This window comes from Triturus cristatus, chromosome 3_2 (assembly GCF_964204655.1).
Source record: "Triturus cristatus chromosome 3_2, aTriCri1.1, whole genome shotgun sequence".
Classification (NCBI taxonomy): Eukaryota; Metazoa; Chordata; class Amphibia; order Caudata; family Salamandridae; genus Triturus; species Triturus cristatus.
This window is the reverse complement of record NC_140584.1, coordinates 731,840,442-731,861,618: the sequence shown is the minus strand read 5'-3', so window position 1 is coordinate 731,861,618 and position 21,177 is coordinate 731,840,442. Positions and strand designations below refer to the sequence as shown.

General features: G+C 42.2%; 1 protein-coding gene across 2 annotated transcripts in view; it reads left to right on the top strand.

Annotated features, from left to right (window-relative positions):
- The window catches only part of LOC146858016 (SOSS complex subunit B2-like), a 46,348-nt gene extending 39,140 nt beyond the window's left edge, over positions 1-7,208 (top strand). For both annotated transcript variants that reach the window (XM_085648779.1, XM_085648780.1), the window contains exons 6-7: positions 802-844; positions 6,560-7,208. In XM_085648779.1, the coding sequence (XP_085504905.1) occupies positions 802-844; positions 6,560-6,741 (225 nt within the window). In that variant the 3' untranslated portion in view covers positions 6,742-7,208. The remainder of the gene's footprint in view (positions 1-801; positions 845-6,559) is intronic.
- The last annotated feature ends 13,969 nt before the right edge of the window (positions 7,209-21,177 follow it).

Sequence of the window (21,177 nt, the reverse complement as noted above, 5' to 3'; positions counted from 1 at the left end):
CTATACAATTATTCCAAAGTATGAAACTGTTTGGTGCTACCTGTTGGGTAGTATCCTTGAACTTTATGCCCTTCAAGAGGGACAGGGCTCTTGTTGGAATACGTTACATGGTTCTATCAAATCTGGATGAAAAGGAAATGTTTTGACATTCCTTCAACTCTGAATTAGTCACTGAATCAGTGTTGTCTTAAGGATCTTTTGAGCCCTTCGCAAAACATATCATATTTTAGGGCCCCTTGTTTGTAACTTTACTGCCCATTTTACGCAAATTGAAGCACCTGTGATACCAAACAAACCTTCAGAAAACGGGTTCACACAAACAGTTGAAATGTTTTTCCAGGGCCCCCAGAAAGCCTTAATATGCCACTGGGCAAAGTAAGAGAATCTCTAATGTAGAGGTAGGAATAGAGTGGGTGGAGGCCCTGGGCAATTGCCCACCTTGCCCAGGCATTACAATGTCTGCATTGAATAGATACTGTCCATAGACTGTGTGGCAGTATTTTAGTGGCTTCTAGTATCACCAGGAAATATTGGTGTTTGCAAATTTGGGGGCCTCCTTCATTGCGAGCAAATATACTGCCATTACAAGCACAGGTTAAATAGACCCTGTCCACATGGGGATCTGTTCCAGAGATTGCAGATGATTAGTCCCATCAACACTTACAGAGCAAGTAATTCTTACCAAAGTAACACTACTACAGTGTTAACATTTGCAAACGTAAAATACTTAAAGTACATTATTTTACTCTAATTTATAGATGCTTGTAATACTAATTGGTTTTTACTTTATGTTTTCTTAAGGGCCAAGCTGAACAGGCAAATAATTCTCCACCCAAAAGCACTGGTATGTTTTGGAAGATACACTGGTTTTTATGGAAGTGGGTCATTATGAACATTTTACTCAAATCTGTAAAAGTATATAATATAAACTTTTTCAGTTACAGTATAATTTTGATGGAGAGGCAAACAGTGGGAAATTATTAGCAGAAAGGGGATTGATTGAAAAAGGAATATACACTGTCTCTGCAAATTGGCAATGTCTGCAGTGTTTTATAATGTGTCCATTCAAATTGTAATTTGCATTACTTTTAGTTGTAAAATGTTAAAGCATAACTGTTGAACCTGCTTTAAAGCACACAGCAGCACTGACAGAAGCGCCACAGTACCCACCAAGAGTGGGAGGTCTACAGAGGAAAATCCTGGCTCAGGTTGTGGGCATTGTAAGTGGATTATTTGACATGAATGGAAGTTCAACTCAAGGAATGTCATTGTCATGAGATCATTATTCTTAAGTCCAGTAAAGGCTTCAGTGGTTTAAACCAGAGCTCAGCCCCTGGTAGCTATGGCACTGAACAGACAGACCTCACTTAAAAAAATGTCTAATGCATTTAGAATTACTGAAACAGTTAAAGTCAACAACAAAAAAGTTCCTCTTCTATCTGTGAAAAGAGAATAATTTAATGAACAAAATGACAGAAATCCAGTAAGAACCAGAGATTAGATTTAAACGTTTTCACTAAATAGCACCAATTGCAGTCATCTGGTTCTCTTTGACTAGTACCTATGTGTGATTTAAGGCTGACTGAGTGTGGGTCTGATTGAAAACCACATTCGACTGATCAGAAGTTTTGCCTTCTGATTTAGTCTCTGAAACTGAAGTCAAAAATCCACAGTGAGGCTGAGAAGGGCTCCAGGAGTTCGAATAGCAGTCGGACGAGGTCCTGGTGAAGCTGCTGACATTTGGCCGGAAAGGTCTGAGTGAGAGGAATTCAAAATTAACGCCAACAGAAGATCCCTAGCCGAACAAACATGTTTGGTGTATTCGATCCACAGATTTCTACGTTCAGACTTAGTCGTTCTTTGTTTTTTTGGACCATTGATGCCTCCAGTGGGGCAAGCTGTAGCAGAACAGGGACCCAGAACGTCAAATACCCTTTCCAAGATGTTCCTCTGAAATGGGAGCAACTTGCGTCTTTGCCCCAGAGGCAGTGGACCGTCATCAACTTGACTTGGTAGCTTTGTTCTGCCCTTTGGAGCCAAAATGTTTCTAATCCCAGGTTTTTCTGGATAGTGGGAGAAGTACCTTTTGACACAACCAAGGGACCTAGGACCACAGGAATAGCATTTGAGTTTCAAGACTAACTCCAGCCGTCATAAACCACAGGGTCCCAGGCATTTCCAGATGGAATTAGTCAGCTGGACTCTTCAGGAAAAGGACTTGTAGCAGCTTGTGTGTCCCTATAACTTATCGGGAGAAGTTAAGCCAAGTGACTCTTGAAGTCCACTTTGTCATGGGTACAAGTGTGAGCAGATCACCCTTTCAGGTCCCTACACAGATCTCACCTGCAGTTCTTCTACTCCAGTAGTGTTTTAAAGAGGGTACCAAGGGGTGCCACGTTTATGCCTGGCATCAGCATTTAGGAGGGGATGGTTTCTGGCTCCTTTCTAGCCAATAGGGAAGAAGTGTCAAGGGTTACCTACTCACTTTTGTAACAGTTCCTGTGTGCCTTACTGTAGACACATTCCTCAGTGCTCTTCTGCAAAAAGAATGCTTTCACCACCTTGGATCTGGGCAGAGCCTGTGCTCCCACCCCAGAGGTATGCCCAGGTAAATTAGTAATTTCTGCCCCTCACCCCAGTGGCCACCTAAAACCACTTCTGGGGGCAGCTGCCCTCCCCCTAGTATTAGGGCTTGGTGGCCTGGGGAAAAAAGGGCCCTGCTCAGGTGTCTGCTAACATTTACATGTTTTTACATGTTCTTTGATGTCAATTAGGTTCCTGGACACAACCCAAATGGTCATCCTGCCAGAGGAACAGAACGCCTCCCTAGACCCAAGCTCTTTGTTCTGCTCTCTGAGCAGTTCACACTCATCATGTGGACTAGTCTCTTGCCGGGTGACAGTCATGCAAACACACCTCCAGAGGTTGTAGGCAGGGGAAAGGTAACTTTCTAAAAATACATTTTCCAAAATATTTATTACAAATCAGACTGTACCGGAGAATTGGGCTTGTAATAAATATTTTTAAAAATCCAAATATGAAATTTGTAGGTGTTCCCTAGCCAAGATAACATTATATGTAATATTTTAAACCAATGTGTTCCTATGAAACAGTCAACCCTGCAACAGTAAAAATAGCTTTTGAGGTATATTTCACTGTAAGGATGTGTTTAACTTTACCCTTGTACATGTCCTACTTCCATATACCTTGCACCCTGCCTTAGGAGTCCTACGGCCGAATTAGAGGTAACCTTCTTAATATTGAAAAGCAAGGTTAAGCCTGTCAAAAGAGTTTATTTTTATAGGTGGAAATTGCAGTCCTTAAACTGCACTGCCAGGCTACAATGGTAGGACTACCGCCATCTTCCCACTGCTACTGTAGTGGGTGTCTCAGTGGGTTCTGCAGTCCTCTAGTAACATTTAAATTGCAGTCCCTTGGTACACTTTGCTACCATATAGCTGGGAGTTGTAGGTAAATGAATATGCCAATTGGGAGTGTAGCCAATTTTGACACATTTTAGGGGTCGGATCACATGCAGTGGAGCCTGGTTAGCAGAGCCCATGTGCAGTAAAAAAATCGAGCAGCATCAGTTAAAAAAAAAAAAGGGGGTGGGGTTTGAACATTCAAAGCAAGGCATTGTCGTTACTGCCTCAATTGGATTACCCTGTGGTTTGGGGTGGTGCCCATAATTGTGGAGGGGGCACAAAGGAGGTTACTCTAAATCCACCTAGTCTGCAAGCTATCCTATTTGCTGACACCTTATTGCTACATAGTCATTGCTTCCCTCAGCTTTGAACCAAACTGCTACATTGTGCAAATTGACTATTTATAATAGACGGAGGTCTGTTTTGCAACTTGTTGTGAGAACATTCATTAATAAGTTGAAACCTTATGTGCTGCATTCACATTTAACATTTGAATATAATTTCCGCTGTTATGACTTGATTGTCCATGGCAAGCTGGGGTGGGGGAGTATAAGAAGGCACTGTGTCCATATGCAAGAACCCAGTGTCCTAATGGAATGAGCTGGTAACTCTTGTCCACGGCATTTCCAATTAAAGGATGGCCTCAAATCATTGCCACTGGACACCTTAATGAAATGGAGATGATTGATCTAAAGGTGCCCTAGCTAATGCAGAACTACTGCTTTCTTCCAGTTGTATCTCTCAATGTGCTAAACGTTTATAGACTGTGATGTTATATGGTAGCATAGACACATACTAGAGTTAAGTCTATGATGTCTCTGAAAGTAATTCACATCCTTCAATGCCATTTCATTGTTTTATATTCCTCTGGGACTGGCTGGTGTTCTGAAGGCTGTGTTTTGAAGAGACCCAGATTCAAGAATTGCTGAAAATGTTTAGCAGAAGTAGATCATTGACAAATGGACCGTACCTCGCAGCTGTTTTGGGTTGTGCAAGACTTTCTCCTTACAGCTATACTGTCTTGGAAGAGTCGCTCAGTAATCTAGTGATTTCTTGTAGATAATCTGCAGTCTCCATTTGAGTTATTCAGTTTGGTTCTGCTTCAACTATGCAGGAAATGGAACACTTATGTCTCATGCTTTAATGTGCCATTGGGCCCAGTGTCCTAATCCACTACTCCAGAAGTAGTACCTGGGTGGGTTGCTATACTAGAGGTGATCATTGGACTTCTGCAGTGCAATTAAGCACAACTGTATGGGCAACTTCCGAACTACAAAGAAGGTTTCATAGTGCAATGCTTTATGCAGTAATGTCTGCAGTGGATATGAATCTAAACACCCTAGGCAGTTTAGATATTACATGTACATAATAACAATGACATATTCAAAAGGGAACTCAACGTACATATTATTTATAAAACCATGTTTGATTTTTATTTTATATAAATTACAAAAAATGTATCTTCATTAGAGCCAATGATGTAGGCATAATCTCAATTTATAATACTACAATACATAAAACACAAAAAATGTAAATGACAAATCAATATATGATAGACAAAATTACACATAGACAGAAACAAAGACGGTGGCTGTAGCCGAGATCTTCTCAACACGTGTTTCGACGCTAAAGAGCGCCTTCATCAGGAGAGCCACAAATTCTTTTCCCTTTGTGAGCGATCAGTGATATATTGATAGCCTCTAAAGATCAATTATAGGTGTAAAAACTACATGTATGATGAAGAGAAGCAATCAGTAGAGAAATTCCACTGAATCCAGGAAAGGACCACTTTGAGCCAATAAAAACTCGAAAAGATGCTGGGACGAGATTCCAAAATATGGTAAATGCGGGTCGAAAGGTAAGCCCCAGTATTCACTGTATTGATAAAGTATACGCAGTCAAACCAGGCTTTAAACAATTACTATCATGTGGTGGAAGGATGTTTCCAAAACGCACAGGATGTCAAGCACCGGAGTTCTCAATAACGAGCTACACCCAGGAAACGGCCCGCTTACATTAGCAAATGTCTGCAGTGGACCATTTGATTGCGCCAGAACTCTTAGAACTGGCTGTCTTTGCTGGCATAATGCAATTGTGTTTTATTTAGCTTCAATAGAGTATTCCTTGGAACACACCTTCACGAATTATAGTGAGCATAACTCTGCTGAGTCTGACAGTCTGGCCTGTCTCTTTATCTGAAGCAATAGACTGACTTTGAAAAGTAAGTTGATTTGTAAAAGGGAAGTAAATGTCGTCAACTCAACCCACCCCCCCCACCTATTTGATTTGCAAGAATAAAATCCGTGAGTTTTCATACTTGATGGATCTATTTTTCAATTGTGAAGAAAAATCCCTTGTGACTGAAGCTTGCCGTATCTAATGTATACAATTCAGGAAGTAAAAGGATGCAACCTCATCCTCCTTCTCTCATAAGAGAAGTTTGGATTGTAGGGTGAATCAATTCCTTTACGTAATGGGCAATTCACTGTTTATTACAGGCGTGTTTAGATAACTGGAATTTGTTTCTAGTATGTAACATCAATTTAAATATGTACAAAAATGAGTTGGTTCAAAACTCCATATAATTAGCTTTAATTGAAAATAAAAGGCCTCTTTACCTTTTAAGTATTTTTTTTAAGTGCCCTCTATCCTCACTTCAGTCAAACTCTTTGCTTCCAATTAACTCTACCAGTACTGCTGTCTGTTTGAAGTTGAGGAGTCATCAATTGACTATAGGAAATCTTGTTGGTCAACCATCAGCAAAATGCTTGAGTAAGATTGCCATCTTGATCCTCTTAGTCTTCTCCAGTGGGAGACAGGATTGGCAAGGATTAGAACCACTCTTTAGGCAAATGTATCACCTACTTGAAACCTCTTTATTCTTGGGCGGTTGGACTCTGTCACTAAATTTCTTATGGTGGACCATGTAAGTCTTAACTATTGTCTCTTGCAAAAGGGGCGTGGGGGGGAGGAGACTGACTTGATGTGCGCTGCCTATTTAATCAAACAGTCATGTAGTTTGCCCATTTTCTGGCAGCTGACGTGTCTATCAAAGTGCTAAAAGGATCCACTTTGTCGGTTAGCCACCTTTTGACTTCAATAATTTACATCAGCCAAACTATTTTATTTTTCAGGACCTGGTTCACAAACTGGCCTTGCATCTGGTGGATCAACTTTATCAAATTGTCCCATCCCCTCATACGGTGGTGGTAGAGCCCATGGACGAGGACTGACCAATGGATCTTCAAATCATAATCAACCCTTTGTACCTGCCTTCAGTAATGGAAGGGACACTCGTAGACCATCTAAAAGATGATTGAGCAGTATTCTTTTTGCAGTTGATAATCTCTAGCCTTTGTTAACAATTACGGCACTTTCTTTTGTTAATGGAGGATTTACCCATATTAATTTTCTTTCTGAACTATGAACATAGGGCTGTTCCGCTGTGTAATTTATTTAACTATTTTTTTTTAAATGAATGGCTAGTTTAAATCTTGATAGACTATTCTGGGTGTACAATTTGGACTTTTGTTGTCCACAAACTGTTAAGTCTGACACTGTTAAAGCTTTTCCACACTTCGTGGCTATTCTTGCAACCCTATTTAATTATGCTTTTCTGTATCAGAACATCCTGCTAGAAGGGGTTGCAATGTGGAATTAACTTGCACCACATTGGAGTGGTTTCTGACTCTGCTTTATTTTTGGCGCAGTTTGACAATTTCAGTTTTTCATTGATTTAAATGCTCAATCCTTAAATAAAAATTGCACTATTGAATATTCAAATGCTGCCTTTCACCAAGCTGTTGCATTCAAACATTTCTCAGCCTTTTAATTCACCAGTTGCTATCACAGTGAGGTGATATTAATAATAGCCTGTGATATTCTTCTTAGCTTCTAAGACTCGATACAAATAGTGCATACAGTGGCTGAGTTAGTTTGCAATATACCTTGCCTTTCAAATTGTGCATGCTTGACATGTCTCTACACTTGAGTTTAGAACCAGCAAAACAATGTGTCCAGACAAATATCTTATTTTGGTGAGTTTATTTCTGATCGTCAACAGTGTATTTGTTTAGACTGTAAATAGTTAAGGAAATGACTTTTATTCAATTTAGCAGAGAAGTTAACCAACACGGTTAGGTTTTATATTGAATTATGATGTTGGGTACGGCATCAAAAGTTCTATGAAATGAGCAGTACTGGAGTGCAAAAACAAGTCAACATTGTAAGGTAAGTAGGCCACAGATGACTAGCACATTATGTTAAGCTCTCCATATGTGGTCAAAGTTTGTGCAAATACGGATTGGGCAGCGTTCCAACCTACAGGATGTAGCAAATTCTTCAGGTAGTCATCCGGGGAAAAGATGTCAGGGAGCACCATGTCTTCAATTGATCTAAAGACAATATTGGAAAAAGTAAAGAACACAGTATCCAGTGAAATCAATTGTGTGATAAAACTGTTGATATCAACCACAGAGCAATTAGTGTGAAGAATCCATTTCTAAAAGTCAAATCTTGTAACACCGATTTCTCATTTGGAAGTTTGGGTATTTATCTTTTAGAGCAGGTGGTGTATAAATTAGTATCTGTAGTTTAATATGCCCCCAGTGCACTTGTGCTCAAACTAATTTGAGAGTAGAATTGTGATGAAACCTACATAATGAAGAGGAGATTGTTGCCAAGTACACTGGTATTCTCACATTGTGCACTGTATGGACATTCTGTATTGAACAATGACCTGCAATGTAAGGACTTTTTTTTTAACCTATTTTTTGAAACCTACAAGAAAGGAGTGTTCTTGTATACATATTTTGATATTTAGTTAGACAAACCCAAACCGGAGTGTGAAAAACCTCACACCCAATCATATAACAATCTCCTTAACATGGTACAATGACCTTCTATTTATTGTTAATTCCTACATATGCAAAAAGAACTATTGATGGACAGAATGCAGAACAATGTCATACATTCACCCCAGTACAGAGAACTGGGCCTAAATCCATTGTTTCTTTGCTCGCCATTCCAGTTTGGACCCAGCCATATGCAAATCAGTCTTGACCCTTTGCCCAATGGGAACAGTCCAGCCCGAACTGCCAGGCCAGGTCCTCCCTGGACTGGAAACAAGCACCTTCGGACCGGTTTCGGGGTTTCACCCCTCTTCAGCCAGGATAGCTTGATTCCAGTGGCATGTGTGACGGGACTGGATGCTTTCACTGGAGAGGAGTGGGAAGAAGGAAGGGCAAGGTGAACACTAAAGTCAGTCCCAAGGAACTGACTGTTCTACTATGAGGAAAACACTGAGGACCAGGATATCTTCCAGAGGCCAAAAGCTGCAATGGCAGGACCTCGAATCAGATTCACTGGAGGAGCTGGCACTACATCTCCCTCACCTTCCTCAAGGCCATTCCCGCCTGACGATATTGGGAACCAGCAGTCTGCAAAGCAGTAACATCTGAGATTTGGAAAAAAATAAATTACAAGCATTCCTCCAAGGACCCTGTATACATGCATGTCCACAACGATGATTTTCTACCTGAACTGAAACTGAAGAAGGCACGAGGTCACATGCACTATCCAAATTAGGGCAGGAAATTTTGAGATGGACCATCCACAGAAAGATAGTCACAATGACAGGAGTGAAATAATGTGAAAGCAGACAGACTCACAGGAGTGGGATACTAAGCAGGCACGCTACAGTCTCACAAGAGTGGGAGCTACAACAGGTGCTCCAAAGGATCTTTTTTTCCAATGGGACACTACAGAGTTAGACGTGTTCACAACATCTAAAAATGCAGACTTCACATCCAGACACCCACACCATTGCTCCCTAGGAAATCCCCTGGCAAAAAGCTGGCCAGGGAAATTTGCTAGATGCTTTTCCGCCAATTCCCTACCTACCACTAGTTACATCCAAGTTCAAGCAATCCTAGATGCCACTGCATCCTTGTTCTGCAATGGGCAAGACCCATTTTGGTTTTCAAACCTGATGGAGATGGCTCAGGAAACCATAGCAATGCTACCAATATGCCATGATTACCTTAGTACGAAAGGGCATGATACTCCACCCTGAGCCAAGCAACTTAAGTTAAGCAGCATTGCTCCTGGGGACATAGTTTGGATCCTTAAATCTACCAAAGTGATCAATGGAAGTTCTGATAGAGGCTTGACGACCAAGCACAAGAAAAGGTTATGCAGCCAGATGGACAAGATATGTCTGGTGGTGCAAAAAGAATCCGCTGGAAAAAAGTGGAATGCAGGATACCACAGTAATCAAATGACTAAGGCATTTACTAGATGAACATTTGAGTTACACCGCTAACATTTCACTTGGTGTCAAGAGTGGCCTATACAAGGGGTCATTTAGGGTGAAGTTGCTTATATGGTTTCTGGAAGGAGCAAAAAGGAGAGCCCCACCCACAGAAGCCCCCATGCCGATATAGAACCTCAATCTAGCCCTTACATAGTTAATATGGGAACCCTTCAAACCACTAAACAAGACAGAACTTAAGTTCTTAACCCTAAAAACAACGTGCAGAATCACAGTTAGCTCAATGCTCAGGGTAAGAAAGTTGCAGGCATTAACGATCCAGAACCCTACCTACAAATACACAAGGACTGAATAGTTATGAGAACAAACCCACACTTTCGGCTTAAGAAAATATCACACTTCCATGACAACCAAGCTACTCAACAACCGGGTATTTTCCAAGGCTCGAAGACTGAAGCAGAAAGGGCACTGCACACTGTTGATGTGCAAAGGGCAGTGATATATTAGAGAAAACAAAAGTCTTTAGGAAAGGAAGTCCATTCTTTGTATTGTTTGCAGACTAAATGAAAGGCTCCCTAGTAATTAAGAGCGCCATTGCAAGCTGGACAGTACACAGTCCAAACAGACAAGTCCGAGAGCAATCTCCACAAGAAAGAGGGAGCAACTTGGCTTCCTAGCAAATGTCCTGCTAAGTGACATATGTATGGCAACCACATGGTTATCAGTGCATATGTTCACCAAACCCAACTGTTTGTGTTTAAATAAATAAGGAGTCGAAGGTGGGAGTGTACTAAACCTTTTTTTATTTATTAAATCCCTGCTCAAGCTCATTTCTACCTAATTTGCATGGGTGAACAAGGATATTGCTAGAAAATTAATACACAACATGTGAACCTAGAAAGATTCATGCTGCAAAGCGACATGGTTACCTACAGGAGTAATTATGCAGCTTGAAGAATTCACATACAACCCACAAGAAATGAAGTGATGGATGAACATGCAAAAAAGGAGCAAAAGGACAAGCAGGGGAGCGTTTAATAAGTAAAAAAGAAGCCATAACAGCAAGTCAAGTAGCCGAGAAAAGAATCTAAAGAGGACGACCATGCACAGGAGCTTCTAGATTGCATGAATGTACACTAAATTGTACAATATGACACCCCTCATCGCCCCATAAAAAGAAGAGACTAAAAAGTATTCTGGACCCAACCACTAGATTGTGGGGTACAGCACAGCATGTGATTCCAGAAAACTGTTTAAGCTGTAAAACTACTCCTACAGGTAAGTGACCATTTTGTTTTCTATCACTGGGCCCCTGTTGCTGCGCCAATAGCAATATGTTGTTTTGCAAGATGTCACATGAACGGTCTAAACTTCCTTTTTATAACATCAACAATGCCCAGTAAACCTGTTTTTATAGAAATATGAGAGGCAACACAAGAAAAAAGCTGTATATAGGTAATACAACACAGGCACAAATTTTCAGTTCACACGAAATATTCGCAGTGTTCAGATGTTCTTTATTCCAAGACGCAGTGCAACAATGTTCACAGCCAACGCGTTTCGCCCAAGCATGGGCTTTTTCAAGGCACGCAATAATAACCGTAGATGCACAAATTATGTTCCATAGGTGTCGTTGCATAAAGTGTAGGTAGAATCAAAATGAAAAGTAGAGCGTAAATGCTCATAAGTCATAAAGTACATCCGGGATGAGATTTCGCAAGGAGTCCTAGTAGTATTAGGTTTCAAAATAGAGTATTCCAGGTTGTACCATCGGTGGGTCAGTTACGCCGTGCTTGCCGTCGTGTCGGAACGGTTCCTTCTTTATGACTTATGAGCATTTACGCTCTACTTTTCATTTTGATTCTACCTACACTTTATGCAACGACACCTATGGAACATAATTTGTGCATCTACGGTTATTATTGCGTGCCTTGAAAAAGCCCATGCTTGGGCGAAACGCGTTGGCTGTGAACATTGTTGCACTGCGTCTTGGAATAAAGAACATCTGAACACTGCGAATATTTCGTGTGAACTGAAAATTTGTGCCTGTGTTGTATTACCTATATACAGCTTTTTTCTTGTGTTGCCTCTCATATTTCTATAAAAACATGTTGTATTTGTGGTCTTTCAAGCAGCAGGCCATTTGAGGTGGGCAATACTAGCACTACTGCAAGGTGACAGGTCTAGGCTGTGCACTCGTGTATATAACCTAGCTGCTTTTCTCTCTTAGCTATGCCCAGTAAACCTGTATGTGGCAACAATGTTATCACAATTGAAGTATGTTGGGAATATCTGTCAATAACCTTTGACCAGTATTCTGCTAACTTGGGCATATTCCATACCAATTGTATGCATTTAGTGTGTGGGTGAACTCTTCCTTCCAGAAGTGCAGGCAACTGTTCCTATCAGTTACACGTAATGATCAGCGAACACAGTGCATCTTGTTGGACAAGACGAGAATGGACATCAAAGATGGCCACATTTGCGAGACTGAGAATTAATTGTAATGTGAAGTTTGGACATTATTGGTATGCTGCGGGTGAAACCTGTAGATGGTGTTTGGAGTAGACACACCAATTGGTACCTGGAGTGTGATCTGTTTTCCATGAGCATAGCTCCCAAATTGGAGGCAGGCAAAGAGGAAGGAGGAAGAAATAACCAGGTAAATGGGCTTTCACCAGTTTCCCTGGGATAATTGGTGTTTTTTATGGTGGTCTCTTACTCCATTTCAAGTCAAGTCAAGTCAAAAAAGCTTTTATTCGGTTCGTATGAATACAACCATATAAGCTAGACAAAATAATCTACAATAAAATATCATAACACATGATTTAACAATTTAAAAAGCAAAGAGTTGTTCCTGTACCGGCCCTAGTATATTGCATAGAATGGTAAAACACTAATCAAAAATGCATCAATAAATATACATATTCAACATCAAATAAATTAAAATCAAACATATGTCGCTACTACAGAAGTGGAAACATTCAATAAACTCCATTTACTTTAGATTTAATTGAAAACACAGTCACTGAAGTCTAGCAGAACAAACCACACAGGGAGCAGTAACCAAAGTTCTCAAATGCTCTCTACCTTACTGCCAGCTTCTGCCTCAATTACCCCCTAGTGAAGCCTATCACACTCAGTCTGTTATCCGAAATTATGCAATATTTGTGTATGAATCCAAAAGAGCGTTGCCTAATCCTTCTTCAGTCCCTTCGTCTTGAGCTCTCGCTCACTTCTGCAGGCCTTCTCTTTGGTGTCCAAAGTATCCTCACCCACTCCACATCAGCAACGCCCATCACAGGAAGAAAGCCTCCAACGGCCACCCAAAAGCTCCTCCGCCCACAGAGCAAAGTGGAGCGAAAACCAGTAGACCAGACTCTTCTGCCAGGAAGCAGACAGTTTCTGTTCCTTTGAGAAGATAGAAGAGAGATGAGGTTGGGGTGGGGAAGAGAAGAAAGTGGGTTTGGACGCACAAACACTAGATTGGCAGCAGCAACTCAGGTGACTGTGAAGCCCCTCATTGTCCAGACATTACTGAGCTGAGAGGGAAACAGAACCACCCAGACAGAAAGAGAAATGTGTGGAACCAGCCCAGGTTGGTGAGCAGAGGTTGATGTGAAGTTAGTGGTTAGGTAGCTCAGAGAGGGTTTAGGCTGCAAGTTACTTGCTCTTTTGAGTGCCATCTTTGATTTGAGTGTGCCTTTGCCTAAGATTTGCCAGTAAGTACCACACCCACCCATCCTTGTGCAACCAAAGAGATAATGCGGGTCACCCAAACAAAATGTCATTCTCCTGCAAACTTAGCGTCTTGCAGTATTCACTGCACCGTCACAAAATTGACAGGAAATATTTTGTAGCTAATTTACAAATCTCAACAGAAGAACCTTAACAACAAACTCAACACTATTTAGATCAACTGTAATATAAAATGGACATTTATAACATTTCCCAGGAAATTGGGTACAATGTTCTACCCCTGCCTCACCCGTCTTCAGGTGGAGACCCAGAGAAAAGTCCTACGAGCAATAAATGCTTCAGTGCTGGTACCGCTTTAATTCTCATTTTTGGTTTAGATTTTCTAAGAACAAAAGAGTGTTGTCATCTTGAAACTTTATTACCAGGAAGCTGCTTTTTATGGGGTTGGGGGTGGGAGGGAGGAGGGGGCTGGGGCATGCTCTGTTGATGTACAAATGATTTCAGAGGCAGTTCAGAATTTGCTGACGGCCATGGCATTATCCGTTGGGTGACGTTTCACAGCTGTGTGCAAACAGTGCCCTTTGTACTAAATATATTGCCAAGGCCAGCGATCATGCCAGGTCTTGTTTTACTGCAAAATGCCCCATTTCAACAAAGGAATTGTAAGCTCAAAAGGGTTCAGCACTATACTACAAATTATAGAAATTCAACATCAGTGTTCAAGAAACAGTGAGCACACGGAAAGATATCCAAGTCCCAGATGTGACAAAGGAATTGTAGTTTCTAATATTCTGAGGCATAAAAGGAAATGTCAGAGGTTTGATTTTTTTTATTTTGGGTGTTTCCGCCAGTTCTCCTCATGCCACAGCTGTCCACATAGCCATTTCTATGTTAAATATATTTTTGTACGAATAGTTCTATAGCGTAGTTCTATAGGTAGTGCTGAAAGTATGAAATAGCAATTGGATGCGGGCAAAATCAATCTGAACGTGCCTGAATGATATGATATAAAATGACTTTAGTTCAATGTGTTCCATTAAACTTTACAAAAAATGTCGAACGAGCAACTAATTTGTCAAAAGCAAGCTTTGGCAAAGCTAATAGGTCTGGCTTTAATGGGCTGACGCATGCATGAATGCTTGAACACTATTGGCGCCTTGCCTCTTTTCATCGTGCCTCGTTCTGGACTTCTTGCCAGTTTGAGGAATATAAAAAAGAGTGCAGCCATAGGAGGCCTAGAGAAAACAAATTGCACAGTGGCATGGCCCAAATAGGCTTGAACACGTATTTAGTTTCATTCTTGTGTAGAGCACAACATGCATCTAGAGCAGTTTGAGGGCACTGAAGTAGGGCATACAGGGAAGGGGGAAGGGCATCATACGCGGAGCACCGTCTGAAGTTCGGTTGTCTCTTTAATAGCCCCCCTGCTGAGGAAATATGAATTTTTATGATCAATTGTGTCCCCTATCTTAGACCCCAACGGCTCCATGTACATGCTACAAGTACATGTATGTTCCCTCCACTTCAAGCTATGAAGACGCAAATACAATTGTGTCCAACGTCAACATGTCCTCTTTCAGATCCGCCCTGAATGGGTCGAATATTCCGTTCCTAAGTATGCCTTGCCACCGTCTTTATATGGTGTACTTTTCACGTTTTTCAGCTCTGGCAAGTTAGGCCCTGAATTCTGCCATCGAGCCTTTTCCTGCCTTCTGCCTCTGAATGCTCCAGCCTGGACCTGCATCTGTATCAATGACCTTTGTCTTACTTCCTGCGCGGCTAACGGTGCCTGGCCCGGCCTGTTGCCTGCCAAGACTGTATTCAGCCTTCAAGTTATCTGCTCCGCGAGAAATGCATTCCTGTCTAGTAGTTTAGGTAAACATCCTTCCAGCTACAGAGCAAAGAGCCCGGCCTTACTGTCTCCGTGCAAGTAATTCATGGCTCCTGTTCCATGGTAGGCCCATGCCCCCTCGCATCTCATGTAGACACGTAGACGCTTATACACGCACTAGCAGTCAGTATAGGATAGCCTCTGCCTGAGAGACCTTTCCTTCCAGATAATACAGTTCCTTAAACACAAGATATTAGATACGATTTGGGATTAGGTTGTTCTGACATCCCAGACTTCTGTCTCCTCATGTAGGGCTAAATGTTAAGTCCCCTTCACCCTTCAGTTACACGTCAGTTACACGTCATGCTCGAGTTGAGCACAAGTAAGGCAAAGTTCCAGTACAATTCCAGCAGATCACGCAATCCCCTCCAGGTATCCACCCACACATGACAAATTACCCATTATCATCAAGTGGACGCCCACATGGACGCCCACCTTCACACCCTCTTACACGCCCACATGCTCTTATCTCACTCTCTTTTGCTCTTTTCGTTTCCGATGTATATATACTGTACTCTGTGAATAATGTTTTGAGAATATTGAGAATACTTTTGAGTCCCGTCCAGATCCCTTGTGGTGATGGTAATATTCTCCCTTTGACTCGAGTTATTGGAATAAAGCCCTTTTTGAACCTGATACCACAGACTCAGCCTCTTGCTTTATGCATGATCTTATTAATATTCTGAAATTCTGAGAGCGTAATATTTTATTCACGACATAATGGCGCCCGAACAGTTCAATCTCTTTCCCCACACGCCGGAGATGACGGTCCAGTTTTGCCCCCTTCCATAGCCGTGACGGACTTCAAGCGCGCACGTCGCGGGTCTTCCCGCCAACTCCCTCAGGCCAACGAAGGGGACGGACTGCGACCAGGCATCCAGACGAGGCGGTGAGGAACGCAGATTGTCCTACCCAGAGCCCACCTGCGAGAGAGCTGTGTCCGAGGTATACAGAGGCCCACCAGATTCCGAAGTATCCACGAGTCGAGTCGAGTCCAGTCTGGTCTAGTCCAGTCCAGAGTTTCCGAGGCCTTCTGTTCCGTTCCGTGCTTCCCGGTGAGTACCGTTGCTGGGGACGCATCTAGACATGCACATTGGTTTGTGCCGGTCAAGACGGGTTTGGGTACACAGACCTGGTCTGCACTGTTTTAGCAGTGTATCTGTACTGTTTAGCAGTACATCTAGTATTATGCAGTTAGCTAGTTTTATTCTAATTATCGTTGTTCATTTTAAAATGTTTTAATGTGTTTTAAATGTCGTGGTATGAGTGATTGTTCGATCTTCATTACTGTGTTTATTGTATTAATTGTGTTCAAGTCCGAGTAAGAATCAAGTAGCAAGGTTTAAGATGCCGTTATTCTCAAAATTAAGACAGATAAAAACTAGAAAAGGAATACTCGAGGAAGCCGTTCCCATTCCACCTAGGGACACTCCAGGGTACTTTATGTACCATAGACATGGCCGAGATGCCGTATTATATCTCGATTTGTGGGTGGACTACACCAAGGATTTAGCAGAGAATCAGAGATGGCCCGCTGTTGGGACATGGGATGCAGATTGCATCATGAGAGTAGAAGAAGCATTATGGAAAAAGAAAGCCAGACAGTCACAGAAAAATGCCATTGAATTATGGCATAAAGAATTGCATAGACGCACAGAGAAAGCGCTCAGAAAAGAAGAGAAAAGTAGGGAGGATTCAGACAAAGCCCGAGAAAACGTATTAGTTGAGGAAGGTATCCGAGTAAAAGCAGAACAAGTAGACAGACAACGAAACACTCTTATGAAAGAGAAAATGTAGACCAGCTCGGAAGGATGCCATTGAGTTTTGGCGCAAGGAGTCACATAGGAAGACAGAGTAAGTGTTTCACGAAGCAGAGAGAAGTAGACTGGAGTCTGGAAAAGCCAAGGAAAAGATGTTACAGGAGGAAGTGGAGCAGGTAAAATGAGCGCAGGCTGACAGAGAAAGAAATACTGACGTTGCTGGTATTTATCCCGTCCTTTCAGAGGACCTAGCAAGAGTGGCCCCAGTAGAAAGACCAGTTAGAGTGCCACCGCAAGTACCACGATACATATAATAATGATATAGTAGCCCAAAGGTTCTTGAGCCTCCCACCAAACGAACAGCGCATAGCTGGTGTTTTCATGGTCCAACATTTGATTACGTTGTTAAAAGGGACTTGAGAGGGGTGTAGCTAGGGTAATAGCAACGCCTGTGATTTGATGACACCCCTAATGTACAAAGTGTTAACGAAAAATAATTAGTGATCCATTAAGGGTTTAGCTTGAGAAAAAGAATTGTGGGTATTTCGAATTTACAAATTGTTCAAGAATACAGGTTTGTGTTCTTGGTGGTCCAGTGAGCCAATGTGCTGGGTCAAGTCGGTAAGATTATGACCCCCTGAGTGCAAATTGTATGTAAAAATGATTTTTCAATTGGGCGAATTATTGCAGTTTTTATGGAATTGAGTAGTCTTTTTGTCTTTGACAGCTTCAGAGTGAGGAGAAGGTGGGGGCTGTGTAGAGCAGAATGTGATACAGAAATCGGAGACAGATTCTGACCTTGTAGCCAGTGTAGGTGGGGGCCGGTGAGAGGAGCAGAACAAAGGCACTGCTTAGAAAGCTTCTCTGACATCGCATCTGTGTAATGCCTGCAGCCGGAGAGCCTTGGGGGCCAGGAGTAGGAAAAACAAAAAAGTTGGCTGGCAGCCCAGGGTCAGGCCGCGCTGAGGGGCTATTTTTAGCTTCTCTGATAAGACAGGGCAGCTGAGAAATGTAAGTCGAGAAAGATTCCCTTGTTCTATCCTGTGCAAAACCAGTGCCCCGAGGAAATGTCTATGGAGAAGATTTGTTTTATTTTTTAGCAAATGTTATATTGCTTCTGGCCAGAAAGTAAAATGTTGCTCTTGCTTGGAATTTTAAGGGCTATATGCCTATATAAAAACGATTTTCAAATTCAGACATTTTTGAATTGTGGCCACAAGCTGTCACCAGTTGCATTGGATAAATGATCCAGTGGTTACGGGTCTGTGAGGAAAGATGGGAGATGCATCTTCGACTAGGACATGAGGGTACATTGTGTACAAAGATGCATAGCTCATTTTTATAAAAAAAAGACAGGTTCGTGTGTTCTTCATTTTTGATTATTGTTGCTGATCCTGTGTGTCAGACTTGACACGGTGATTTCAGCTGACAGCTGGTCATCATTGGGATGACCCACTGTCAGATGGGGGTGTATAGGGCAGGTAAATCAGTTATTGATTATAAGCCTGACAAATTAAGCAGGCCAGAATGTTCGCCTCTGAGCTGTAGGTACAGAAATTGGGCGTCGCTGCTCATTTATATATGTTAATGTAATTTGTCTATGCTTTCTGTGCTTGGTATACTGATGGCTTGGCATATGTATTTTATATATGTTTTGTTTTTGTGTCGTATTGACCAGTATGTTTAGCATTAATACAAGTTCTCCTGGGCGTTACAGAGATGGTCGTGACGACGTAAATCTTTGCGCAGCGCTTGGCTGGAACTTGTTCACAATTACTAAATTTCACAGACATGATATTACCTTTATCATGCTGTCAAAATAGCAGACAACACGTTATCAGTGTATGTCTAATTTGTATTGGAGATGAATAAAAGAAGAAAAAAGTTATGCAAGACTAAATTATGTATCACATGACTGCCTTTTTCTTATAGACAGGCAGCCTCGGTCATATGTTTCCAGATTGGACATTAAGGAACCATTATGATCTGTGCACTCGCATCTTAACTCTTGAAAGGCCTGTTTTAAATAAGGACTGCCACCCCAGAGTGACAAATGAGGCTCGGTATTTAGGGTAATGAGAAAATATCTGACAGGATTTCCTTTTTAAAGTTTGCTTTAGTAAGCTCATTCTTGTAAGTGGTGGCCCCAAAAGTTGACTTGTTTTTAAATTAGGCTATTGGGTTTGGGTTTCTGAAGAGAGACGTTTGAATATGAAAGGCGAGGGATTCAGTTTATTGTATAGGTGGAAATTATTGCTGAATGACTGGTTTCTTTAGCAGATAAATTATTAATTATCAACATTAACAACTGTTCTTAAACTTGGTTTTCCGAATATTTAGGTAATTTAGCATTCCTATTAGGGCCTCCTAGCATTAATATTGACTTCAGGTTGGTGTAGGTTCACATAATAGGGACATTTGCATATGAGATGTCATTTGGCCAGCCTATGAGCTCACACAATGAAGTTTGTACATTTGCTGGAGGGATTTTTTTTTTTTTAAACTTTATTTTTTCAATTTCCAACACATGAACATACAGCACCTCATATATAGTATACATTAGGTTCAGTTCACACTCAAGAGCGGTACAGAGTAATTGGAACGTAATAGAAGGCAGGTAACGGTGATACAAATCCCATCAAGTACAGCAGCTCCGCGTTGACACATCGCGACATTTGCAAGGCCATCCCCTCCCCACCGCCCCCCACCAGCCTCCCACACCATGTAATAATAGGGAGATACATAGCACCCTCCCACGTCATGAAGTAATTAGTCAGGCGACTCAGTCACATCAGCACTTCCCGCCCTCAATAAGTAACAGTGCAGCGGAGCCCATATATCAGCAGGTCTCGATGTAAGCGGTAGGAGTTCAGAGTATGTGGCAAGTTGTTCCTGACAGTAAGTGAGGTCCTGCAGCCATTCCTTAAATTTGGGGGCCCTTCCCCTGCCCCATCTACATGCAACTCTTCGCTTGGCAAGTAGGAAGGCGAGCGCCACAAATCTACGGTATGCAGCTTGTATTGGCACTACATATCCCAGGAGCGCGAGAACAGGCGAGGGTACAATCTCTGAATTAATCATTATGGAGAGAGCCTCAAAGACCTCCCTCCAGTATTGATTCACTGCATGACATTCCCACGCCAAATGCAGAAAATCCGCCATAGGGGCGCGACATCTATCGCATCTGTCATCTTCACGAAGGTGATATCTATAAAGCCGAGCCGGGGTATAGTACACTCTGTGGATATATTTATAATGAATTATTCTGAGGCGACTGCTCGCAGAGATGCGATCTGTCTGCTGCAGGCAGAACTCCCACTGCTTGTATGTTAAGGGAGCCTGCAATTCACGGTCCCACTTCTCCCGAACCTCTAGCTGCGGGGGAATGACCAGAGTATGTACCGAGTTATAGATCCTAGAGACCAACCTGGTGGGGGCCTCGTCAAAAAGGATGCGCTGTAGGGGAGCTACAGCGTGGGGCTCGTTTGGGAAGTCAGACGTTAAGGCCTTAATCCCCTGCCGAAGTCTGATGTAGAAAAACACTTCTAGCGGAGAAGGGTGGGTGTCACCGCATAAATGCTCCAGCGTGCGGAAAGTACCATTATGGTATAGGTCTCCCCATGTCCTAACATTGAGAGAGCCAGTCCACCTACGGAACCCTCCTTCCTGCAACAGGGGCATGCTAGGGTGATAAATAAGGGGCAAAAGCGGTGCATATAACATAGGGGCCTTCAGTCTAGCAGTGATTTTATTCCAGGCCAGCACAGTGCTCGCCACCGTCGCTGCCAGCGCTTCCTCCCCCCGCAGCGAGCTATATAACGCACCCTCTATGGGTATCGGGTGTGAAAGCCAATGCTCCGCAGCAAGTTGGGGCATATATCTCGGCTGATGGATCCAAAAGTAGGCGTAGTGGGCCTGCGCTGCCTGGAAATAGAGCTCGAAATCAGGTATCCCAAACCCGCCCTGGATATAGGGCCGAGTAAGGACCTCCCACTTGATTCTAGGCGACTTTCCTCCCCAAACCAGTCTGAGGAGCTCAGTACGAAGGCACCGAAAAAAATAACTGCCCGGATGAAAGGGTATATTTAAAAAGAGATAAAGCAGCTGTGGTAGTATCACCATTTTTATCAA